This window comes from Ictidomys tridecemlineatus, chromosome 10, assembly GCF_052094955.1.
Source record: "Ictidomys tridecemlineatus isolate mIctTri1 chromosome 10, mIctTri1.hap1, whole genome shotgun sequence".
Taxonomy (NCBI): domain Eukaryota; kingdom Metazoa; phylum Chordata; class Mammalia; order Rodentia; family Sciuridae; genus Ictidomys; species Ictidomys tridecemlineatus.
Genome location: NC_135486.1, coordinates 7,694,653 through 7,715,516, shown reverse-complemented (window position 1 = coordinate 7,715,516; position 20,864 = coordinate 7,694,653). Strand labels below are relative to the sequence as shown.

General features: G+C 34.6%; 1 protein-coding gene across 3 annotated transcripts in view; it reads left to right on the top strand.

Moving 5' to 3' along the window:
* Positions 1 to 20,864, top strand: part of Rc3h1 (ring finger and CCCH-type domains 1) — an 84,856-nt gene that overhangs the window by 25,385 nt on the left and 38,607 nt on the right. For 2 of the 3 annotated variants that reach the window (XM_078022333.1, XM_078022331.1), the window contains exons 2-6: positions 4,943 to 5,327; positions 11,123 to 11,243; positions 12,259 to 12,498; positions 12,990 to 13,165; positions 17,436 to 17,636. In XM_078022333.1, the coding sequence (XP_077878459.1) occupies positions 5,097 to 5,327; positions 11,123 to 11,243; positions 12,259 to 12,498; positions 12,990 to 13,165; positions 17,436 to 17,636 (969 nt within the window). In that variant the 5' untranslated portion in view covers positions 4,943 to 5,096. Of the gene's footprint in view, positions 1 to 3,416; positions 3,518 to 4,942; positions 5,328 to 11,122; positions 11,244 to 12,258; positions 12,499 to 12,989; positions 13,166 to 17,435; positions 17,637 to 20,864 lie in introns of those variants that run through there. The other variant, XM_078022332.1, reaches the window with a different exon arrangement.

The following is a 20,864-nucleotide window of genomic DNA, read 5'->3' as shown; positions in this document are numbered from 1 at the left end:
TTTCATATTTCAGAGTGCTAAACATATAATAAATCTCAGATGCTTATTAGACTTTTAAGAGTTGTAAAGGAGCAGTACAGGTTAGAATTTCTTAATCTGAAGTCTTTAAATACTTTGAGATTTATGAGAAGGTTTTATGAATCTGTTGAGATTGTTGGCAGGTCTCTGAATTCTAAACTTTTTAGTGTACTTGAATTGGAGGAGTATCTATAACTTTGGTTGTGAATAAGACGGATTTGATCTCTACTTTGCTGGAGATAGTATTCTTTTATTTAAAATTGTAGGTGAACACAATACCTTTATTTTATTTATTTATTTTTATGTGGTGCTGAGGACGGAACCTAGTGCCTCATGTGTGTGAGGTAGTGCTGTGCCATTGAGCCACAATCCCGGCCCTCCTGGAGATAGTATTCTAATAGGAGAAAATAGACTTTGAATAACAAAATATGAGTAAATTTACAGATGGCAGAAATGTTTTAGAGAATTTAAACGTTGTGATAGAATGAGAGTAATAATAAAGATTGTTAGGTAGTATAAGTGGTCAGGGAAAGCTGAGAAGTTGACATTTTTTGTGCTTTGGAAATTACCGAGAGTGGCTGACATTTTTTGTGCTTTGGAAATTTCCTAGAGTGGCCTTTGATTCAAAGATTAACAGAATAGTTAGCACTCAGATCCAGTGATGGGGACAGTGTTCAAAAATTAAGTTGGAGTGACTCCGGAGGCTGAGGCAGAAGGCAAGTTTGAGACCAGCCTTAGCAACTTAGTGCCTGAGGCCCTACACAACTTAGTGAGACCCTGTCTCAAAATCAGAAGGGCTGAGGATGTAGCTCAGCGGTAAAGAGCCCCTGGGTTAAAAACCCCAGTACCAAAAAAAAAAAAAAATAGTTTGAGAGATAATTAGAAGTCATATCATTCAGGGCTTTTTAAACCAGAGTACGAAATCTGCATTTTATTCTAAATATAATGAGAAACTGTTTCAGGATTTTAAACTGGAAAATGATGAGAAAAGAAAACTCAAGATAAAGCCCTTTCGAAATTTAAGAGTTCAGGGGGCTGGGGATGTGGCTTAAACGGTAGCGCGCTCACCTGGTGTGCACACGGAGCTGGGTTGGATCCTCTGCACCACATACAAATAAAGATGTTGTGTCCACCAAAAACTAAAAAATAAATATTAAAAAAAATTAAGGATTCAGAAAAATAGCAAGTGAATTCAAAAGGAGAGGAATATGTTGTTCAAAAGGAGAGGAATATGTGGTGAGAGTAGCTGTTTCATATCTTTTTGAGAATACAAGTAAGATTAGATTAACCTGACCATTAGATTTGGCAACAAGTTTGTCAAAAGGACCTAATGGCTGTGAAATCAGTAGCTATTAGAACAAAATGCAGGTTTGGGACGATTTATACCAACTTTACTGTCTTATATGGTTTATTTAATGAAACTGCAAGTAGTTTTCCCTTTGTTAAATGTTAATCTTTAACCTGGGCATGGTGGTATGAGTCAAGAGTTTGGGTTTTGAGCAAAAATATCTGAGTTAATATCTGCCTTTTTAGCTTATTCAGTCTTCCTTTCTTTCTTTCTTTCTTTCCTTCTTTCTTTAGAGAGAGAGAGAGAGAGAGAATTTTTTAATATTTATTTTTTAGTTCTCAGTGGACACAACATCTTTATTTTATTTTTTATGTGGTGCTGAGGATTGAACCCAGCACCCGGCGCATGCCAGGTGAGCACGCTACCGCTAGAACTACATCCCCAGCCCAGCTTATTCAGCCTTTCTAAATCTCCATTTCTCTTACCTGCAAATGGGATAATATACTTATGGATTTGCTCTGTGTGAAGCAGTTAGCATAGCATGTGGTGCATGGTTGTATGAATAATAAAAATTATAATGATATGCAATAAAATATATTTGTGCTCTTTGGAGTTGGTATTGTTTATAGGAATAAAGTACTGTTTTCCCTTTATAAATAATTCCTGTGGATGATGCTTTAGCAACTAATCAGCTTTTTCAAACATTATGTAGTGTCCAGCTCTCATTTTGAATATATCTTCTAAACACCTTTTTGGCTGTTTAATTTTGAGCCTGTTATAACCCCATGTACCAATGTAGCATTTCACTCTACAAATAGATATAGATTTTTCTTTTTTAGCATCTAGAAGACAGTCTCAATTTATCGAATAGTAATAACTATTTATAGTGCTTTATTAAAGAAGTCAAAATATAGTCAGTTTCACAATTTACTCTTAGTGTTGTGAGATCCATTTGGATATATATGCAAATAACTAACTAGAATTAAAATTAATTTGAGAGCTTTCTATAAAATAGGTAAATATTTTTTCATTTTGGAACTAGGGGTATCGCTTGGTGGTAGAGTGCTTGCCTAGAGTGTGCAAGGTGCTAGATTCAATCCTCAGCATGGGCCGGTGGGGCTGAAATGAAAATAGACAGTTAAAAAATTTTTAATTTTCGTTGGTGATCAAACCCAGGACCTCACACCTTCTAGTCAAAGCACTATACTGTTCAGCTAAACCCCCAGTCCCCAGTGTTCATTTTTATTTTCTAGTAGCATACATTCTAAAACCCCAAAAAAAGTTAAGTTGATTTATTTATATTTTGTGGTACTGAGGATTGAACCTATGGGCAACTACCACCAAGCTACAGCCCCAGCCCTTTTTTAAAAAAATTTATTTGTGACAAGATCTGGCTAAATTGCCGGTCTGACCTCTAACTTGCAATATTCCTGCCTCACAGGCCTCCTAAGCAGCTGGAATAACTAGGATTATAGGTGTGTGCCACCTTAATTGGCTTACCCATAATTTAAAGAGCCTGGCACATAATAGTGCTTGTCAATATTTGTTGAATGAATGTACAAAAAGTTTTTAGCATACATAATAGAAACCATTCTCTCATCAATAATGGGCTTCTATTCAAGGTTGAATAATTTCAATAAAATGTGAATTAAATGTAATACTTGAAGAATAACAAGTATAAATAATTGACTTCTGTTTCATTACACTTCAAATGATTCATCTTTGTAAGCAGACTATTGAGCATAATTAAATCTTTAATGAGTTGTAATACTATTGTACTTTATTCTGAATGTCAGTTCTCATTTTTTAAAACTACAGTTATTTGTAAATGTAGTATGTAGTGGGTATTGTTTAAAATATGTGTTAGAGGTTTCAGGTTGGGTTTTATATTTATTTGAAGAAAACTTTTGATAGACACAGTGATGAATTTTATGATTCGTTTTTCATTAGCCCACCAAAAATAGATCAATAGTAAAATTGAACTGCATATGAGTTCTGGTTAATAGTAATTGTTCTGATTCTTAAATTTGGAGATTTGAAAAATCCTTTTTTTTTTTTTTAATACCATCTACTGAACCGCTTCCCTAGCCCTATTTTGTATTTTATTTAGAGACAGGGTCTCCCTGGGTTTCTTACCACTTCACTGTTGCTGAGGCTGACTTTGTGCTGATGATCCTCCTTCCTCAGCCTCCTGAGCTGCTGGTATTATAGGTGTGTACCACCATGTATTGTTTCCTAGCTATTGTTAATATTTTATTTAGAGACAGGGTCTTTCTAAGTTGCTGAGTCTGGCTTTGAAGTCACAATCCTCCTGCCTTAACCACCATTATGTAAGACTAATAGGAATGTATAAACCTTAAAAATAAACCCTGAAAAACTTCACCATCTCTTTATTATTAAATTATTTATTTATTGTAATTTATTATACATAATGGCAGAATGCAATTAATTTCATATTATACACATAGAACACAATTTCTCAAGTCACTGTACACAAAGTATTTTCACACCATTTGTGTCTTCATACATGTACTTATGGTGGATCATTCCTACCCTCTTACCCCCTCCTTTTCCTTCCCTCCCCTTTGCCCTATCTAAAGTTCCTCCATTCCTCCAATGCTCTTCTCCATCACCATTATGAGTCAGCATCCTCATATCAAAGAAGACACTTTGTTTTGGGGGGGATTGGCTTCTTAACTGAGTATTATAGTCTCCAGCTTTATCAATTTAGCTGCAAATTCCATGATTTTATTCTCTTTTAATGCTGAGTAATGTTTCATTGTGTATATATACTAAAGTTTTCCTATCCATTCATCTACTGAAGGGCATCTAGGTTGGTTCCATAATTTAGCTATTGTGGATTGTGTTGCTATAAACATTGATATGGCTGTGTCCCTGTAGTATGCTGTTTTTAAGTCCTTTGGGTATAAACTGAGGAGTAGGATACCATCACTTTTTTTCTTATTAATATCACCAAATTCGATGATAAAATATTTTTTAAGGTATTTTTAATTTTAGGCCAGTTTTAAAAGGCCTCCATTGATTTATAGCATACATGAAGTGAAGAACTTGATAAATTCTCACAACTGAACACTCCACACCCATGTAACATATTCAGATCAGGGAACAAAATATTAATAGTCCCCTCCAAACAATTACTTTCTTTTTTCTTTTTAAATTTTTTTTGCACAATATCTTTGTTTATTCATTTTTATGTGATGCTAAGGCTCGAACCCAGTGTCTCACATGTGTGAACCTCACAAGCGCTCTACCACTGAGCCACAACCCCAACCCCCTCTGGAACAGTTACTTTTTAAATATATGTATATATAAAGTCAGAGACATGGATCAACTTGAGAAACATAGATCCTAGATCTAATTTTATTACTAACTTTTAAAGCATCACCTTAGGCAAGTTATTTCATCTTTCTGTGGGACTAGTCCCCATTTCTAAAATGAAGGAATGAGACTAGACATTTTTATTATGGCTTTAATTCTGTGAAAGTGCAAAGAGATGGAATACTGTGCTATAAAACTGTTATGAGAAGTTGCAGGGTGGAGACTGCACTTTTGACTTCAACAGTTGAATTGACATGAAACATACTCTAAATTTTTTCATTTTTCTTTGTTTTCCAGGTTATATTTCACACTATGTGCTGACTGTATCTACAGAAGATATTTAACAAAAAAAAAAAAGATAAACTTTTTTCAAAGATTTTGATTCCAGTGGAATCTTTGCTTTAGATTTGTGTGTGTGTGTGTGTATTAGTGAATTGTAACTCCAGAAGCAATGCCTGTACAAGCTCCACAATGGACGGATTTCCTCTCCTGCCCAATTTGCACTCAGACTTTCGACGAAACAATTCGAAAGCCCATCAGTTTGGGCTGTGGCCATACTGTCTGTAAGATGTGCCTGAACAAACTCCACCGCAAGGCTTGCCCATTTGACCAGACCACTATCAATACAGACATTGAGCTCCTTCCCGTGAACTCAGCATTGCTGCAGCTAGTGGGTGCTCAGGTAAGATGGGTGACTTAATAGTTTTTAAATTGAGTGTGTGTGTGTTTGTGTGTGCACATGCATGATCTTGACAAAAACTTATTGAATTAGAATTGAATAACATTGTCTTCTATTTAAATAGATACGATGCTTTCTAATACTATGTTGATCCTTTATTTCAGTATATTACAAGATACACTAGTATTTCAGTATTTTTCATTCATAGTATTGAAATGTTCATTTATTCTTAGATTTTTTTAAGAACCCTAGCTATTCAGATTACTAGAAAAACTTAAGAGATAAGTCATAAGGAATTCTTTGCACTGAGGAAAATGCTATTCATAAACCCTTGCACTGAATTAATAGAAGAGATAAAGCTGCTTCAGGCAGTTTTACATATTAGATACTAACTGAAATGATGAAAAAGGTGACAAAATCAACAGAGCACAGCTTTTAAGAAGCACTTATTTTAAAGAGGATCAAATATCCCTGGTTAGCTACATTTGGAAGTTAGTCTGGTAATTCTGAAGGTAATACTTTGAAAGTTTTATGTAAGTGTTCTCAAATTAGATGATGGGATAGTGGTTCCCCCCCCCCCCCGCCCCCGCAGCACTCCAGGGAACTGGGGATTAAATTCAGGGCTTCATGCATATGAGGTAAGCATAATACTACTGAGCTACATTCCCAGCCCCTAGTGTTCTCAAAGGTCATTTTCCTCACAAGATTTAAAGACAAGTTTTTGAGTGTTAGATATGATTCATTTAGATAATTCTTCACTATTGATTTGTTCAGTGTAAGTCTGAAGTCCCATATATTTAGTATAAAAGTTTAATCTTCTGTAAATTGCTAAAGTATGACAAAAATTGATGTTATTACATGTGTCAAAGATAAAGAGAGGTATTCTAGGATAGTTTATTCAAAAGGAAACCTTTATTTATATGCTTATCTTGATATTACCACCAGCACTACTAAATATTTATTAAGTGCGAAAGTACAGAGCCTGTCTTAGTGACACATAGCCAGTAATATCAGTTATTCAGAAGACTAAGGCAGGAGGTTTACAAGTCTAGCCTGGGCAATTCAACAAAACCATGTCTCAAAATAAAATAAAATGGGCTGAGTATTTCTTACTTGTGGGAATGAAAAATCTAACAACCACTTTAGAAGACAGTTTGGTAGTCTCTTGTTAGTTTAATATTGAAAATTGCCCAACTAATTTGAAAATATATTTACACAGAAACTTTTATTTGACTATTATCTCAGTGGTTGAAGACTTGCTTGGTGTTCAGGAGGCCCTGGGTTCAATCCTTGGTACCACAAAAAAAGAACAACCCACTGAATGGAGGAAAATAATACTAAAATCATATAAGGGACTTATATCTAGAATATGTACGATTTTTAACTCAATGTTTAAAAGACAAGCCAACTAAAAATGGGTGAAGATCTACATAGACATCCCAGCAAAGAAGACACAAATATGGCAGATGAAAAGTTTCTCACATTAGTAGAAGAAAGGAAATAAGGGGAGGAGGAAGAGGAGGGAAAGAGGAAATACTGGGCAATACAATTGGCCAAATTATATTGTTATATTGTATGCATGTACAAATATATAACAACAAATCATACCAATGTGTACAACTGTAATGCACTAATAAAAATAGGGAAAAAAAATCACTAGGAATAGCAAATTAAAGCAACTGCTCACAGTTTTTCATACCTTTGCTTACCTATTAGAAAAACCAAATTCTGAAACATGGACAACAAATGCTGAAGAGAATGGAGCTACACAAACTTTTATTTTTTACTTGTAGGAATGAAAAATCTAACAATCACTTTAGAAGACAGTTTGGTAGTCTCTTGTTAGTTTATTATTGATAATTGCCCAACTAATTTGAAAATATGTTTACACAGAAACTTTTATTTGACTATTTACACCAGTTTTATTCAGAACTGCAAAAAAAATGTAATCAAAATGTCTTTCAATAAGCAAATGAATAAACATTGGTATATTCATATAATTAGAATATTGTATAAAATGAAATAATAAAAGGAAGTAGTAGTTAAGCCACAAAAAGACACAGATAAACCTCAAATTTATGTTGCTGAGTAAAAGATGCCACTTTGAAAATCCTACAATACTGTATGATTCCAAATATGTGATATTGTATACAAAATTAAAAATCACAATAAAAATATCATTGGTTGCTAGGATCCAGTAGGAAGGCAGGAGGATTGATGAAAAATAGAGTATTTCTTAGGGCAATGAAACTATATGATTCTGTATTTGTTGGATGTATGATATTCTACATTTTTCAAAAAGAGATTTTAACCCAGGAGCGCTTTACCACTGAACTTCATCCCTGGCCCCTTTTATTTTGTGACAGTCTCACTAAGTTGCTGAGGCTTATGTTGTCTTGGGATTCTCATGTCTCAGATTCTCAAATCACTGAAATTACAGAAGTGTGCCACCACACCTAGCTAAAACACAAAACTTTACAAAGTTTATGGAGAACAATCTGAAATAAATGAAACAACTTCACTGCAAGGGCTGTAGAGGAAAGGTGCTAACCTGATTAACTTTAGATACTAGTTCAAAGTAAGTAAATTCTCGGAAAATTAAAGGCATTAGATATTATATATGAACAGTGTGTTCTAATTGATAAAGTGTTTTCCCCATGAAAGTATTAATTAATTCTGACACTGCTGTACATGTATATGGGAATTAAACTTTTAAGTAAATGGGAGGCAGATGGTAGAGAATGAATTTTCTCATTATTGGAAGTTTATAGATATGCAAAGAGGAAGAGGCTAGAATGATCTGTGTGCTAATGGCTTAGAATTGGGGCATCAGTGGAAACTTGGTTTTAACTGAATATAGATACAAATGTTTTTATAGTAATACAAATGTTTTTATAGTAATATTCACACACACCTGGGGTATAATATACACATTTTTTTTTTTTGCCTTGTCAGCCAAGATGGACTAGCAAGCACAATATCCCAATATCAGCATTCATACCTAATGTTCAATTTTGGCTTCTAAATACAGTTCTTTACTAAAAGAAACCAGCATTCTTTGGAAAAGTGGCTGATTGTAGCCCTGCAATAGGAAGTTGGAGCATCTAGTGCTAAAAAGTCTAAAAGCTCAAATACAGTCAGTGAAGGGGATATGTCATAGGCACACAGGAATCATCTGAAAGAGCTCTCAGTGGTCAAATCTGAAACAGTTTGAAAACAAAACAAATAGAATTGTATTGGATTGTTATTAAAGTATAAAATAATTATTCAAGTATATACAGATAAAAACCTAAATGACTGAATAGAGAAAGAGACTGGATTTCTCATGCGAAATTCCAAATTTAAATAAACTCTACCCTCAAAGAATACACATGTGGGCTATACATAGTGACTCCCTTTGGAAAGTAGTGTATGGAGGGCTGGGATTGTGACTCGGGTAGAACTCTCGCCTCACACATATGAGTCCCTGGGTTCGATCCTCAGCACCATATAAAGATGTCCAACTGCAACTAAAAAATAAAAAGGAAGGGAGGGAGGGTATGGAAAGTAGGAAATTGACTAACTTCATCCTTACACAAAGATACATCTGTATTTTTCCTTAGGAAGTTCATAATTGCATTTTTGTTTTTGTGCCTAGGATTTGATCTTACTTAACGACTGAGGCAGGTGTTAATTCAGATGGTAGGTGTTCCAACAAGACTCTCATAAAAAGTAGCATTTCTCACTCAGTGTGGTGGTGCATGTCCAATCCCAGCAACTTGTGAGGTTAAGACAGGAGGATTACAGGGTTTGAGTCCAGCCTCAGCAACTTAGCAAGGCCCTGTTTCAAAATAAAAAATGTAAAGGACTTCGGATATAACTCAGTTGTAAGGCAACCCAGAGTTTAATCCCCAATACCCACTGCTGTCACTCTCACCAAAGTCACATTTCTCAGTGTAGGACTATAACCCAATAAATTAGGAGAACACTTGTGTCAGGAGAATATTTAGAATAAAAGGGAAATCTGAGAAGAAAATGAAAAAGATCTCAAGTTTTAAAGAAAATAAGTATTAGAACACTCGAACACGTATGTAGGATCAGAGCTAGTCCAAATTTCTAGTATTCTATAAGTGTATAGGTGAAGAAAAAAAAAAGCCACAGAATTAAAGTGACAGTCTCAGGGCCCCATTGCCTAGGCCAGGCCTTGAACCCAGCTTTATTCTCAACTGTACTGAGGCTGTTTGCACAGATGATGTAGGAGGAAAAGGAAGGATTCCTTTCACCTTAGACAAATTATCACATATTGATTTGTCCTTTTATAGCTTCTTATAAAGGTATAAATATTTTATTGGAAAAGAGATTCCCCATGATACTTTGCTATAATCACAGTAATTCTTGAAATTTCTAAAGTAGGGATGAAGAGTTCATAGTCCTTCCTTTCTTATTTGTGCCATATACCATATATGTACAGTAATGCTTGAAATAAGAGGGGGAGTAGGAGAAAGAAAAGGGTGAAAGACATGGTGAAAGATAGCCTTCCTCTTTGATGCCTGTACAGCTTGGCACATAGTAAATACAAAATCTAGGAATAACCATATCAGCAGGACAAGACTTAGGAAAGAGTAGTAGAAGAGAGCTGACCACATAGGAAATGAAGTTTAGAGAATCTTACAAACTTTTCTGTGAATCTAAAATCATTCCAGAAAACGTTTAAAATGTGTAGAGAAGTTTGAAGTTAAACAGATATTCCAGTTAACTAATTATTTTAGCAGATCTATCTGAAGTGACAAAATTAATCATCATTTCAGATTGTAAATTTATCAGAACAATATATCATATAAATATAGACAATTATATATTGTCTATATATAAATACCCTATAAATTAGAAAATTATTATTTGTCAATTAAAATCAAATGGCATGCATAAGATCCTGGGTATAGTGTGCAGGACACACATACAAACGTTCGTATATTTTAAAAATACACATGCACACACCCACCTATATACATGTATATACATAAATATATTTGGATGTATATGTGATAAATTATAATTACATATGTGGCAGGTAAATGTGTAAAGAATACTCTGCTTTTGGAAAATCGTCTGGCAGATTTTCAAAATATTATCACTAGGTGTGGGTACCCAAGAAAAGCAAAAACAAAACAAAAAAATGGTTCACACAAGATCTTATATACAAATATTTATAGCAGCATTATTCATTATAGTCAAAAATAGAAAACTGAAATGTCTATCAGTTGATGACTCATATAAAATGTGGTATGTCCATACAATGAGGTGTTATTCAGTAATAAAACACTAGAATATATTATAACTTGCATAGCCTTGAAAACATGCTAAGTGAAAGAAGAGTCAAAAAAGACCACACATTATATGATTATGTAATTTTGTTTATATGAAAGATTCAGGAAAAGCAAATTCATAGACCCACACATAATAGATTGGTGTTTTCTACAGTGGGTGGGGATGACATGATGGAGTAACTGTTAAAATGGTATGAGGTTTTCTTTTTGAGGGATGAAATTCTGAGGTTAATTGTGGTGATAGTTATTCAACTGGGAATGTGCTAAAAACCATTGAATTGTGTTCTTAAAAATCAATCAATAATATGGTATGTGAATTGTCTCTCAATAAGGCCATTTTAGAGATGGAACAATTCAGTAGATGTGTATATGAGGAAGATCTTTTAATTAAGTAAATTTAGTAGTTTTGATGTTGCCAGTGTTCAAGTTATCAGTGCATAAACTATACACAATAAGACATTTAATTAATTAATGAATACTCTTTTCCTGCAGGTCCCTGAACAGCAGCCCATTACTTTGTGTAGTGGGGTTGAAGACACAAAGCATTATGAAGAAGCCAAGAAATGTGTAGAAGAATTAGCATTGTACCTGAAACCGCTCAGCAGTGCTAGAGGTAAATCTCATGAAACCATCTATGCATCTATGAAGTATACTTTTCATTACCATAAAAGTTATGAGCTGTGCCTTGTGTGGTGGTACGCAATTATAACCCAGCTGTGTGGGAGGCTGAGGCACAAGTTCAAGGCCAGTCTGGGCAATTTAGCAAGACCCTATCTCAAAAAAGGCTACATAAGGCTATATAGCATGCTTGTCTAACATGTGTGAGGCACTGGGTTCGAATATCAGCACTGCATATAAGTAAAATAATAAAGGTCCATCTACAACTAAAAATATATTTTTTAATAAAAAAAGGGGACTGTATATTCAGCTTTGTGGCATAGTACCCCTAGGTTCAATCCCTAGTATCCCCCCCAAATTGTGAACTGTAAATGAATGAAATTCATTTTTTTTATTGTAAGCCAGATCTACTTCATACTAAATAATGTTGCAAACCCATTAAATAAAGTAGTGAATTTAGAGTTTGTGTTGTTGGAAAAATTATTTGAATGACTAAAAGTGTAAGTATGTATAAGTACTAGCAATTCAGAAGGGCAACCTTTCCATCATTCCACAATTGTCAATAGTCTTGTCTTCTGTCTAGTTTTAGATGGTGCACAATAGGGGATGTAATAAAAATGGAAGTTGCTATTACCTCCCAGAAGGGGCTTGCTATTTGATAATAAAAGTAAGATTAATCACTATGAAATAATATGCTAGAACTGTTATGACTTTAAGATTTGGGTCTTTGAACAATTTTTAATGTTGGTTGGTCTTTTTTCCTTTCTTCTTCAAAGATTAAAATGAATAATAGTATTTCAGATGTCATAGTGAATGTTGAATTTCATGTGATACATATAAACATTTGTATACTTTTAAAATACTTGTGTAGTTACGTTGTTTATTTTAAATATTCTAGTAGGACCAAAACTACTATGCACATACCTACAATCAGCCCATCAGAGAAAGGGCTCCTGGACTGTAAAATTGTACTGTAAACCTATAAATAATGTTTTTATTTTCTTCTAAAGGAGTGGGTCTGAATAGCACTACCCAGAGTGTTCTGAGTCGCCCAATGCAGAGGAAGCTTGTGACTCTGGTTCACTGCCAACTAGTGGAAGAAGAAGGCAGGATTCGTGCCATGAGAGCTGCTCGCTCTTTAGGTGAACGAACAGTTACAGAACTCATTCTCCAGCACCAGAATCCTCAGCAACTCTCTTCTAATCTTTGGGCAGCAGTCAGGGCTAGGGGCTGTCAGTTCCTTGGACCAGGTATATAATTAAAATTTGGTATTTATTGTACTAGTAATTCTAAAAGTATAATGTAGAACTCTTTTAAGTGATATATGAAGACAGCTGGGTTTACAATATCCCACTTGACAAGTTTCTCAGAGAACTTAAAATTTTTCTCTCAATACCAAAGTTTCTTCATTTTCAGAGAAGTTTTTTCTAAATGCATTAGTCCCTAATCTACTTTCTTAATAAAATATAGAGAATATAAGCCCAAATTGCCCATAAAATTGGTTTAATAAATGTAAAGCTATAAGACTGGGGTTCTAGCTCAGTGGTAAAACGCTTGCCTAGCATGCGTGAGACCCTGGGTTTGATCCTTGGTACTATAAAAAAGGCATAGTTCTCAGTGTCTTTTATTGTGTTTCCCATTAATTGAGTGATATCTATAGAAATTATCATATATTGTTCTTTAAATAAAATATATCATCTCTGCACCTGATGAATTTTTTGTTTTGCCCAACTTTTCCTAGCAATGCAGGAGGAAGCTCTAAAGCTGGTTCTATTGGCCTTAGAAGATGGCTCTGCTTTGTCAAGAAAAGTACTGGTTCTTTTTGTGGTGCAAAGGTTGGAGCCGCGGTTTCCTCAAGCTTCTAAAACTAGCATTGGGCATGTTGTTCAGCTCCTTTACAGAGCCTCCTGCTTCAAGGTATGAATCTAAATTAAAAGTTCTGCTTGAAAGGAAACATTATCCTTTCCCTAAATTTAATAAAGTTGCCTATACCTTTACAGAATATCTCAGGAATTTTTCTTTTATATAAAGAATATAGATCATACATTATTGAAGTTGAATCTTGTTTTTTTTTTTTTTCCCCATTCTTTTCAGTGCTGGGGTTGGAACCAGGGCTTTATGCATGCTAGGTAAATGCTCAACTACTTCGCTACATCCCTAGCCCTAAATTTTCTACATGGGTATTGAAAAACATAGACCAAACCAAGACTTACAGATTTTTATATTGAAGAGACTAATCTGCTGGGTCAATGTTTCACTAACATTATAAACAGAATTGGTCTAAAGAAAGTTATTTGAGCACAAACAAGTTTTCTTGAAGATTTGTTCCTCTACATATGCAATGGAGTTGTTGTTGCCATTTCAGTTTCAGCATGTGTGGTAAAGTTGGACATATTATTCTCTTATATCCCAAGTTAAATCAACACTACCTCAAACATAGGTATTGGCGCCTGCTATATTTATTATTCCTCTGTTTTGTTTTCCTAACATCTTAAAATCAAGGCATAAATAGTGGGCTTAGGGGTATAACTTAGTGGTATGGCGTTTGCCTACCAGGCATAAGGCCTGGGTTTAGTTCCAGGCCCCCCCCCCCCACAAACACACACACAAAGAGATGGATATTTAAACAGTAAATTAAAAAATTAAAAATATTGGAAGCGAGGTGTGGTGGCCCATACCAGGTTTGGAGGCTGAGTCAAGAGGATCACAACACAAGTTCTAGATCAGCCCCAACAATTTAGTTAGAATCTATCTCAAAAAAATAAAAACGACTGGTGATGTACTTTAGTAGTAAAATGCCCATGAGTTCAATCCGCAGTAACTCCCCCCAAAATTTGAAAACCAATGTTTTCTACTTTAAGCATTCCTCTTAGGAATGTGTGTTCATATTACTGTGTTCCAGCTGTACTCTTTAAGTATCTTCTAAATTTTCATTTGAAAAGTTTTTTCAAGCTGTGAGATAATTTGTTAGTACCATACAGCTCCAGGACTTTATTTATTTATTTTTTAACTTTTATTTTTGGTATTGACAGAGGTTTATTTAGGAAAGTAGATACATAGTCAAAGGAGAATGGGAGCAGTCTCAAGAAAGACTCTACTTTTGGGGTAAAGCAAGGAATACACATTCAAGCAAGAATGTGGGCTACTCCAGAAGGAGAAAAAGCCCTGCTCAAGTGTTTTGAGAGTTGACTCTGGGGAATCAGTGTGTCATATAGAAAGCAAATTTTATCTTTTAATGAAGGTTAGCCTGTTTTGAGAGTTCTTTCTTTCTTTCTTTCTTTTTTTGTTTTTTGTTTTATTTTTTGAAACCCTTTATTTAGTTATTTTTATATATGACAGCAGAATGTATTACAATTTATATTATATAGAGAGCACAATTTTTCATGTCTCTGGTTTTATATAAAGTATATTCACACCAATTCGTGCCTTCATATATGTACTTTGGATAATGATGTCCTTCACATTCCACCATCATTTCTAACCCCCTGCCTCCTCCCTTCCCCTCCCACCTCTCTACCTCCTAAGCTCCTTCTCCTATGTTTTTCCTCCTACTCCTCCTATGCTCCCCCTCCTTACCCCACTATGAATCAGTCTTATATCAGAGAAAACATTCGGCATTTGTTTTTTTGGGATTTTTAACTTCACTTAGCATTATCTTCTCCAACTCCATCCATTTACCTGCAAATGCCATGATTTTATTCTTTTTTTTTTTTTTTTGGCTGAATAATATTCCATTGTATATATGTGCCACTTTTTTTTTTAATCCATTCATTTACTGAAGGGCATCCAGGTTGGCTCCACAGTTTAGCTATTGTGAATTGTGCTGGTTTAAACATTGATGTGGCTGTGTCCCTCTAGTATGCTTTTCTTAAGTCCTTTGGATATAGACCAAGGAGAGGGACAGCTGGGTCAAATGGTGATTTCATTCCCAGTTTTCCAGGGAATCTGCATACTGCTTTTCATATTGGCTGCACCAAATTGCAGTCCCACCAGCAATGTATGAGTGTACATTTTCCCAACATCCTCACCAACACTTATTGTTGTTTGTCTTCATAATAGCTGCCATTCTGACTGGAGTGAAATGAAATCTTAAGAGTAGTTTTGATTTGCATTTCTCTAATTGCTAGAGATGTCGAACATTTTTTCATATATTTGTTGATTGATTGTATATTCTCTTCTGAGAAGTGTCTGTTCATTTCCTTGGCCCATTTATTGATTGGGTTATTTGGGTTTTTTTTTTTTGGTGTTTAGCTTTTTGAGTTTTTTATATACCATAGAGGTAGTGCTCTATCTGTGTGAGGGGTGAAAATTTGCTCCCAAGATGTAGGAGCTCTATTCATAGATTGTTTCTTTTGCTGAGAGGAAACTTTTTAATTTGAGTCCATCTCATTCTTGATTTTAATTCTTGCACTGTAGGAGTCTTATTAAGGAAGTTGGGGCCTAATCCGACATGATGAAGATTAGGTCCTACTTTTTTTTTTTTTTTTATTAGATGCCGGGTCTCTGGTTTAATTCCTAGGTCCTCGATCCACTTTGAGTTGAGTTTTGTGCATGGTGAGAGATAGGGGTTTAATTTCATTTTGTTGCATATGGATTTCCAGTTTTCCCAGCACCATTTGTGAAGAGGCTATCTTTTCTCCAATGTATGTTTTTGGCACCTTTGTCTAATATAAGTTAACTGTAATTATGTGGGTTAGTCTCTTGTGTCCTCTATTCTATACCATTGGTCTACCTGCCTGTTTTAGTGGGAGTGTTTTCATACATGTGTGTGTATGTATGTATGTGTGTGTGTGTGTGTGTGAGTGTGTGTATACACACACTCACACACACACACACACACACATATATTTGGTCTTTGAGCCCATGAACTGTGGTAGAATGTAATTTATTTTTTAACTAATGGCTTGATTTTCATCTTTCTGTGGATTTTCCTAACAAAATATAGATTGGACTTTATTTCTTTGTAATGAGAATGGAATACATATTTTAAATTAATATCAGTGTGATCTGGAATCCTGACTACAATATTCTGGGGTTTTTTTAGGTGGGAGGAAGGAAACAGAATTTTCCACTAGAATATTAGGTGTCTTTATGAAAAAAAAAAAGTTAAAGCTAAAATCTGTAAATGATCTTAGGCTAAAGTTAATTATTTTATTTTGATTTGTTAAACCATTAGTCTAAGTACAGCTTGATATAAAATGTGACTTATTGGGAGTGATAACATTTGTACTTAAGTCAGTAAGTTAAAAAAATGAGTTTTTTATATTTATTACTTTTTAGTTGTAGTTGGACACAATACCTTTATTTATTTATTTTTATGTGGTGCTGAGGACTGAACCCAGGGCCCCACATGTGCTAGGTGAGCGTTCTACCACTGAACCACAACTCCATCCCTCGTTGCTTTTTTTATTATTTAAAAATATTATTATCACCTGGGCATGGTGGCAGATACCTGTAATCCCAGCAACTTGGGAGGCCGAGGTGGTAGAATCGCAAGTCCAAAGCCAACCTCAGCAATTTAGTGAGGCACTAAGCAACTCAGTGAGACCCTGTCTCCAGATAAAATACAAAAAGGGCCGGGGAAATGGTGAAGTGGTTAAGCATCCCTGGGTTCAATCCTAGGTAAACTGCCTCTCCCCTGGTCCCACGCGCGAGGGCACACATGCACACGCATACATGCATACATACATAATTATCAACATTATGATTATTCTAGTCTAGCATCTCAAACTTTACACTTGGTTGTGGCCCATTTCATAGAACTACTTAGATAATTGAGCCAAGTACAAATTAGTAATCTTTAGAATCACATCAGCATCTAAAGTTCCTCAAGTTATCGGTACCACATAGTTCAGTGTCAGGCAAGTCCCTAGAGTACTGCTTTTTAGAATAATTGTCCTCCTGTATATCTTTTCTTTTCAAAAAGATATACGTACACACAGATATGTATTAAGTTTTATCCAGTCTTTGAATTTCATTCTCATATATATCCTTTCTTTCTGGAAGACCTAGCAGAAGATTTTGACATTTCTGTTGGAGCATGTTTTATAAGCAAAATGGCATATTACATTTTAATCTTGGTGTTGTTGCTGGAAGAAACTTTTTACATTTGAAATTGTTATCTGTGTTTATATAAAGTATAAACTTATTTCTTTACCTCATTATGAGATTAACTGTTTCTTACTAGGTCACCAAACGTGATGAAGACTCTTCTCTGATGCAGCTGAAAGAAGAATTTAGAACTTATGAAGCTCTGCGACGAGAGCATGACTCCCAGATAGTACAGATTGCTATGGAAGCAGGCTTAAGGATTGCACCAGACCAGTGGTCCTCTTTGCTTTATGGAGACCAGTCTCACAAATCTCACATGCAGTCCATTATTGACAAGGTAGAGCCTCTTTTGTCCTTTATGTTAGACTACCCTTAGAATTTTGATATTTTATGATTTATGATTTGGTAATTCATTTACAATATTGAAGTGAATATTGCATGTCAGGCTTTTTGTAATTTGTATCCAGTGTGGCTGTGTCATGTTATAACTAGTCACATCAGAATATCAGTTTGTTTATCTAAGTATTTGATTAGTGTTAAAATGCTTTATCTAGTACTCTCCCACATTGCTTTGGGGGGAGGGGTCTCTGGTCTTTTATTTTGTCATTGCCTCTCTCCCTTTGTTATTCTCTTTTGAGTTTTGATCACAGGATTAGTTAAACCCACTTTCTAAAAATCTTTATTGTCTTTCTTTAGTATCCAACTGACTGGTTATATTAGATCTGTGTATTGTGGTTTCTTATGATTCTTAGCCAGAATAATAATAATGAAGCTACTACCATTCTGAGGTAGATCAGATTTTCTTGTTTCTATTTTATCTGTTGTTTATTAGGATAAAAAGACCATTCAAGTAGATGTAAATGTTAGATCAGGCTCATTATTTGTATCTGATGCTAAAAGCTATATTTCTCTTAAAATTAGAGTGATACAAGGGGCTGGGGTTGTAGCTCATTGGTAGAGCACTTGCCTGGCACATGTGAGGCACTGGGATCCATCCTTGGCACCACATAATTAATTAATAAATAAACAAACAGATGAATGTGTTGTATCTATCTACAACTAAAAAAAAAAAATTAGAGTAATACTAGAACTGTTTGTTGTAATTCATAATGAAATTTATGAAAGTGCTATTAAAAAGTCTTAAAGCAGCATGTAAAACATACTATAGTATTTAAATAATAATATTATCTTTTAATATTTCACCTTAAATACTTATAATTCCAGAAATGATTGCCAGTTCTAGAGCCTACCGTACATTTAATTTAGAGTAATAGAGTCAAACTAATAAAATAATAAAATAATAACACTAGTTGAAACTTAAAGGTTGATATGTGCCTAGGTTAGAATGGAGCTTGTATTTGAAGTTAAGCAACTGACTGGTTATAATTTATTGAAACCTTAATAATGATCTCTTTAAAGTAGTTGCTTTCCACCTCTGAAGAAAAACTTAGCTTACTTTTCAAAAGATTTTGCAAATAGGTTAAACTTTTTGTCTCAGTTGAACATATAATTAGGCATAGGTCCTAGAAGAATTTTTTCATATCCTGCTTTAAATTGAAAATCCAGAGATCTTTGTACAACAAAATGGTAAGCAAAATTTGTAATGTATTTCATATCTTGTCATTTTATAGAGCAATACATAATATAGAACTTTTTGTAATAATGGAATTGTTCTTTGTATATACTGTTCATTATGTTGATCATTAGCCCCATATAGCTGTTAAGCACTTAATTTTTCAGTTTTATTTGTTGTTGTTGTTTTATTTTTTGGTTATGGGGATTGAAACAAGGGCCCCACACATATTAAGCAAATGCTCTGCCACTGAGCTATATCCCCATCTACTGCTAAGTACTTGAAATGTAACTTGTGGAACAGTTACATTTAAAATTAAATAAAATAAATTATTTTATTTAATTAATTTAAACTTAAATTGCTAAATATGATAGCCAAGCTATCATACAGTACAGTACAGATATAGAATTTATTAGAAATGTCCCCCCAAAGCACTAATTCCAATAAATTAATGGAGAGAGAAACAGGAATTAACAGTTCACAAAGAGAATACATCAAGAATGGGCAATGTGGCACATGACTTAATCCAAGCACCTTGGGAGGCTGAGGCAGGAGGATTGCAAGTTTTAATCCAACCTCAGCAATTTAGCAAGACAACATCTCAGAATAAAAAAGGACTGCAGATGTGGTTTATACAATAAATAGATAAACAAATAAATAAATATATTACCAGCAATAATGATTAAAGAAATATACGTTTAAAATAGTGACATACCAAGTATTGCCCGTTAAAGTTTGTGTGTGTATACTCACACATATATACTCTCATAACATTGCTGGTTGTTTGTAAAGTAAACATTATAGATTGTTGTGGGAAGCAATTTGTCAGTGAATAAAAACCTATAAGCCAGGGACAGTAACACACATTTTATTCCCAGTGATTGGGCGGCTGAAGTAAGAGGATCACAAATTCAAGGCCAGCCTCAACAATTTATTGAGGCCCTTTGTAACTTATCGAGACCCTACTTGGAAAAAAAAGGTGGGGGGCTGTGCATGGAGCTCAGTGATAAAATACCCCAGGATTCAACCCCAAACCAAAAACCTATAAAATACTCTTATCCTTTGAATGTGCTATTGCCAATAAATTTTTGTTTTTGTTGTTGTTTTGGTACTGGGGATTGAACTCAGGTTGAACACTGAGCAACATCTCCAGCCCTACATTGTATGTTTTATTTAGAGACAGGGTCTCTCTCACTGAGTTCCTTAGTGCCTCTCCATTGCTGAGGTTGGCTTTGAACTCATGATCTTCCTGTCTCAGCCTCCTGAGCCACTGTGATTATAGGCATGCACTACCACAGCTGGCCCAAATAATTAATTTTAAGGAAATAGTAAAAAATTTGAAAGAGTTTATAATCTCAGGAGTATTATTTGCTACATTATTTAAATGCAGAAAATAGGGGAGTGATTAAAGAAGATTTATAATCTCAGAACACTAACGTAGCCCTAAAATTAGTTGAGAGGAAAATCCTCTTCAGCAGATACATAGCATTTAATTTCTTATTAAAAATGAAAGTGAGTCAAATGTGGTGATGCACTTGTAATCTCAGCTATTCCAGAAGATGAAACAGAAGTATCGCAAATTCAAGGTCAACCTCAGCAATTTAGTGAGACTCTGTGATAAAATAAAATAAAAACGGACCAAGATTATGGCTCAATGGTAGAGCACTTGCCTAGTATGCATGAGGCACTGGGTTCAATCCCTGGCACCACATAAAAAATAAAAACAAATGTGGTGTGTGTGTGTGTGTCTCTCTCTTTCTCTCTCTCCTCTATCTCTCTCTCTCTCTCTCTCTCTCTCTCTCTTTATATATATATATATATATATATATATTTTAAAAATAAATAAAAGAATGAAACAGACTGGGGATGTAGCTCAGTGAGTGCCCTAGTGCCTTAATACCACCAAAAGAAAAAAAAATCAAAACTTAAATGTTATTATTTATTAAGTCTTGGTGATGGAATACATTAGATATATTTCTCTGAAATGGTTTA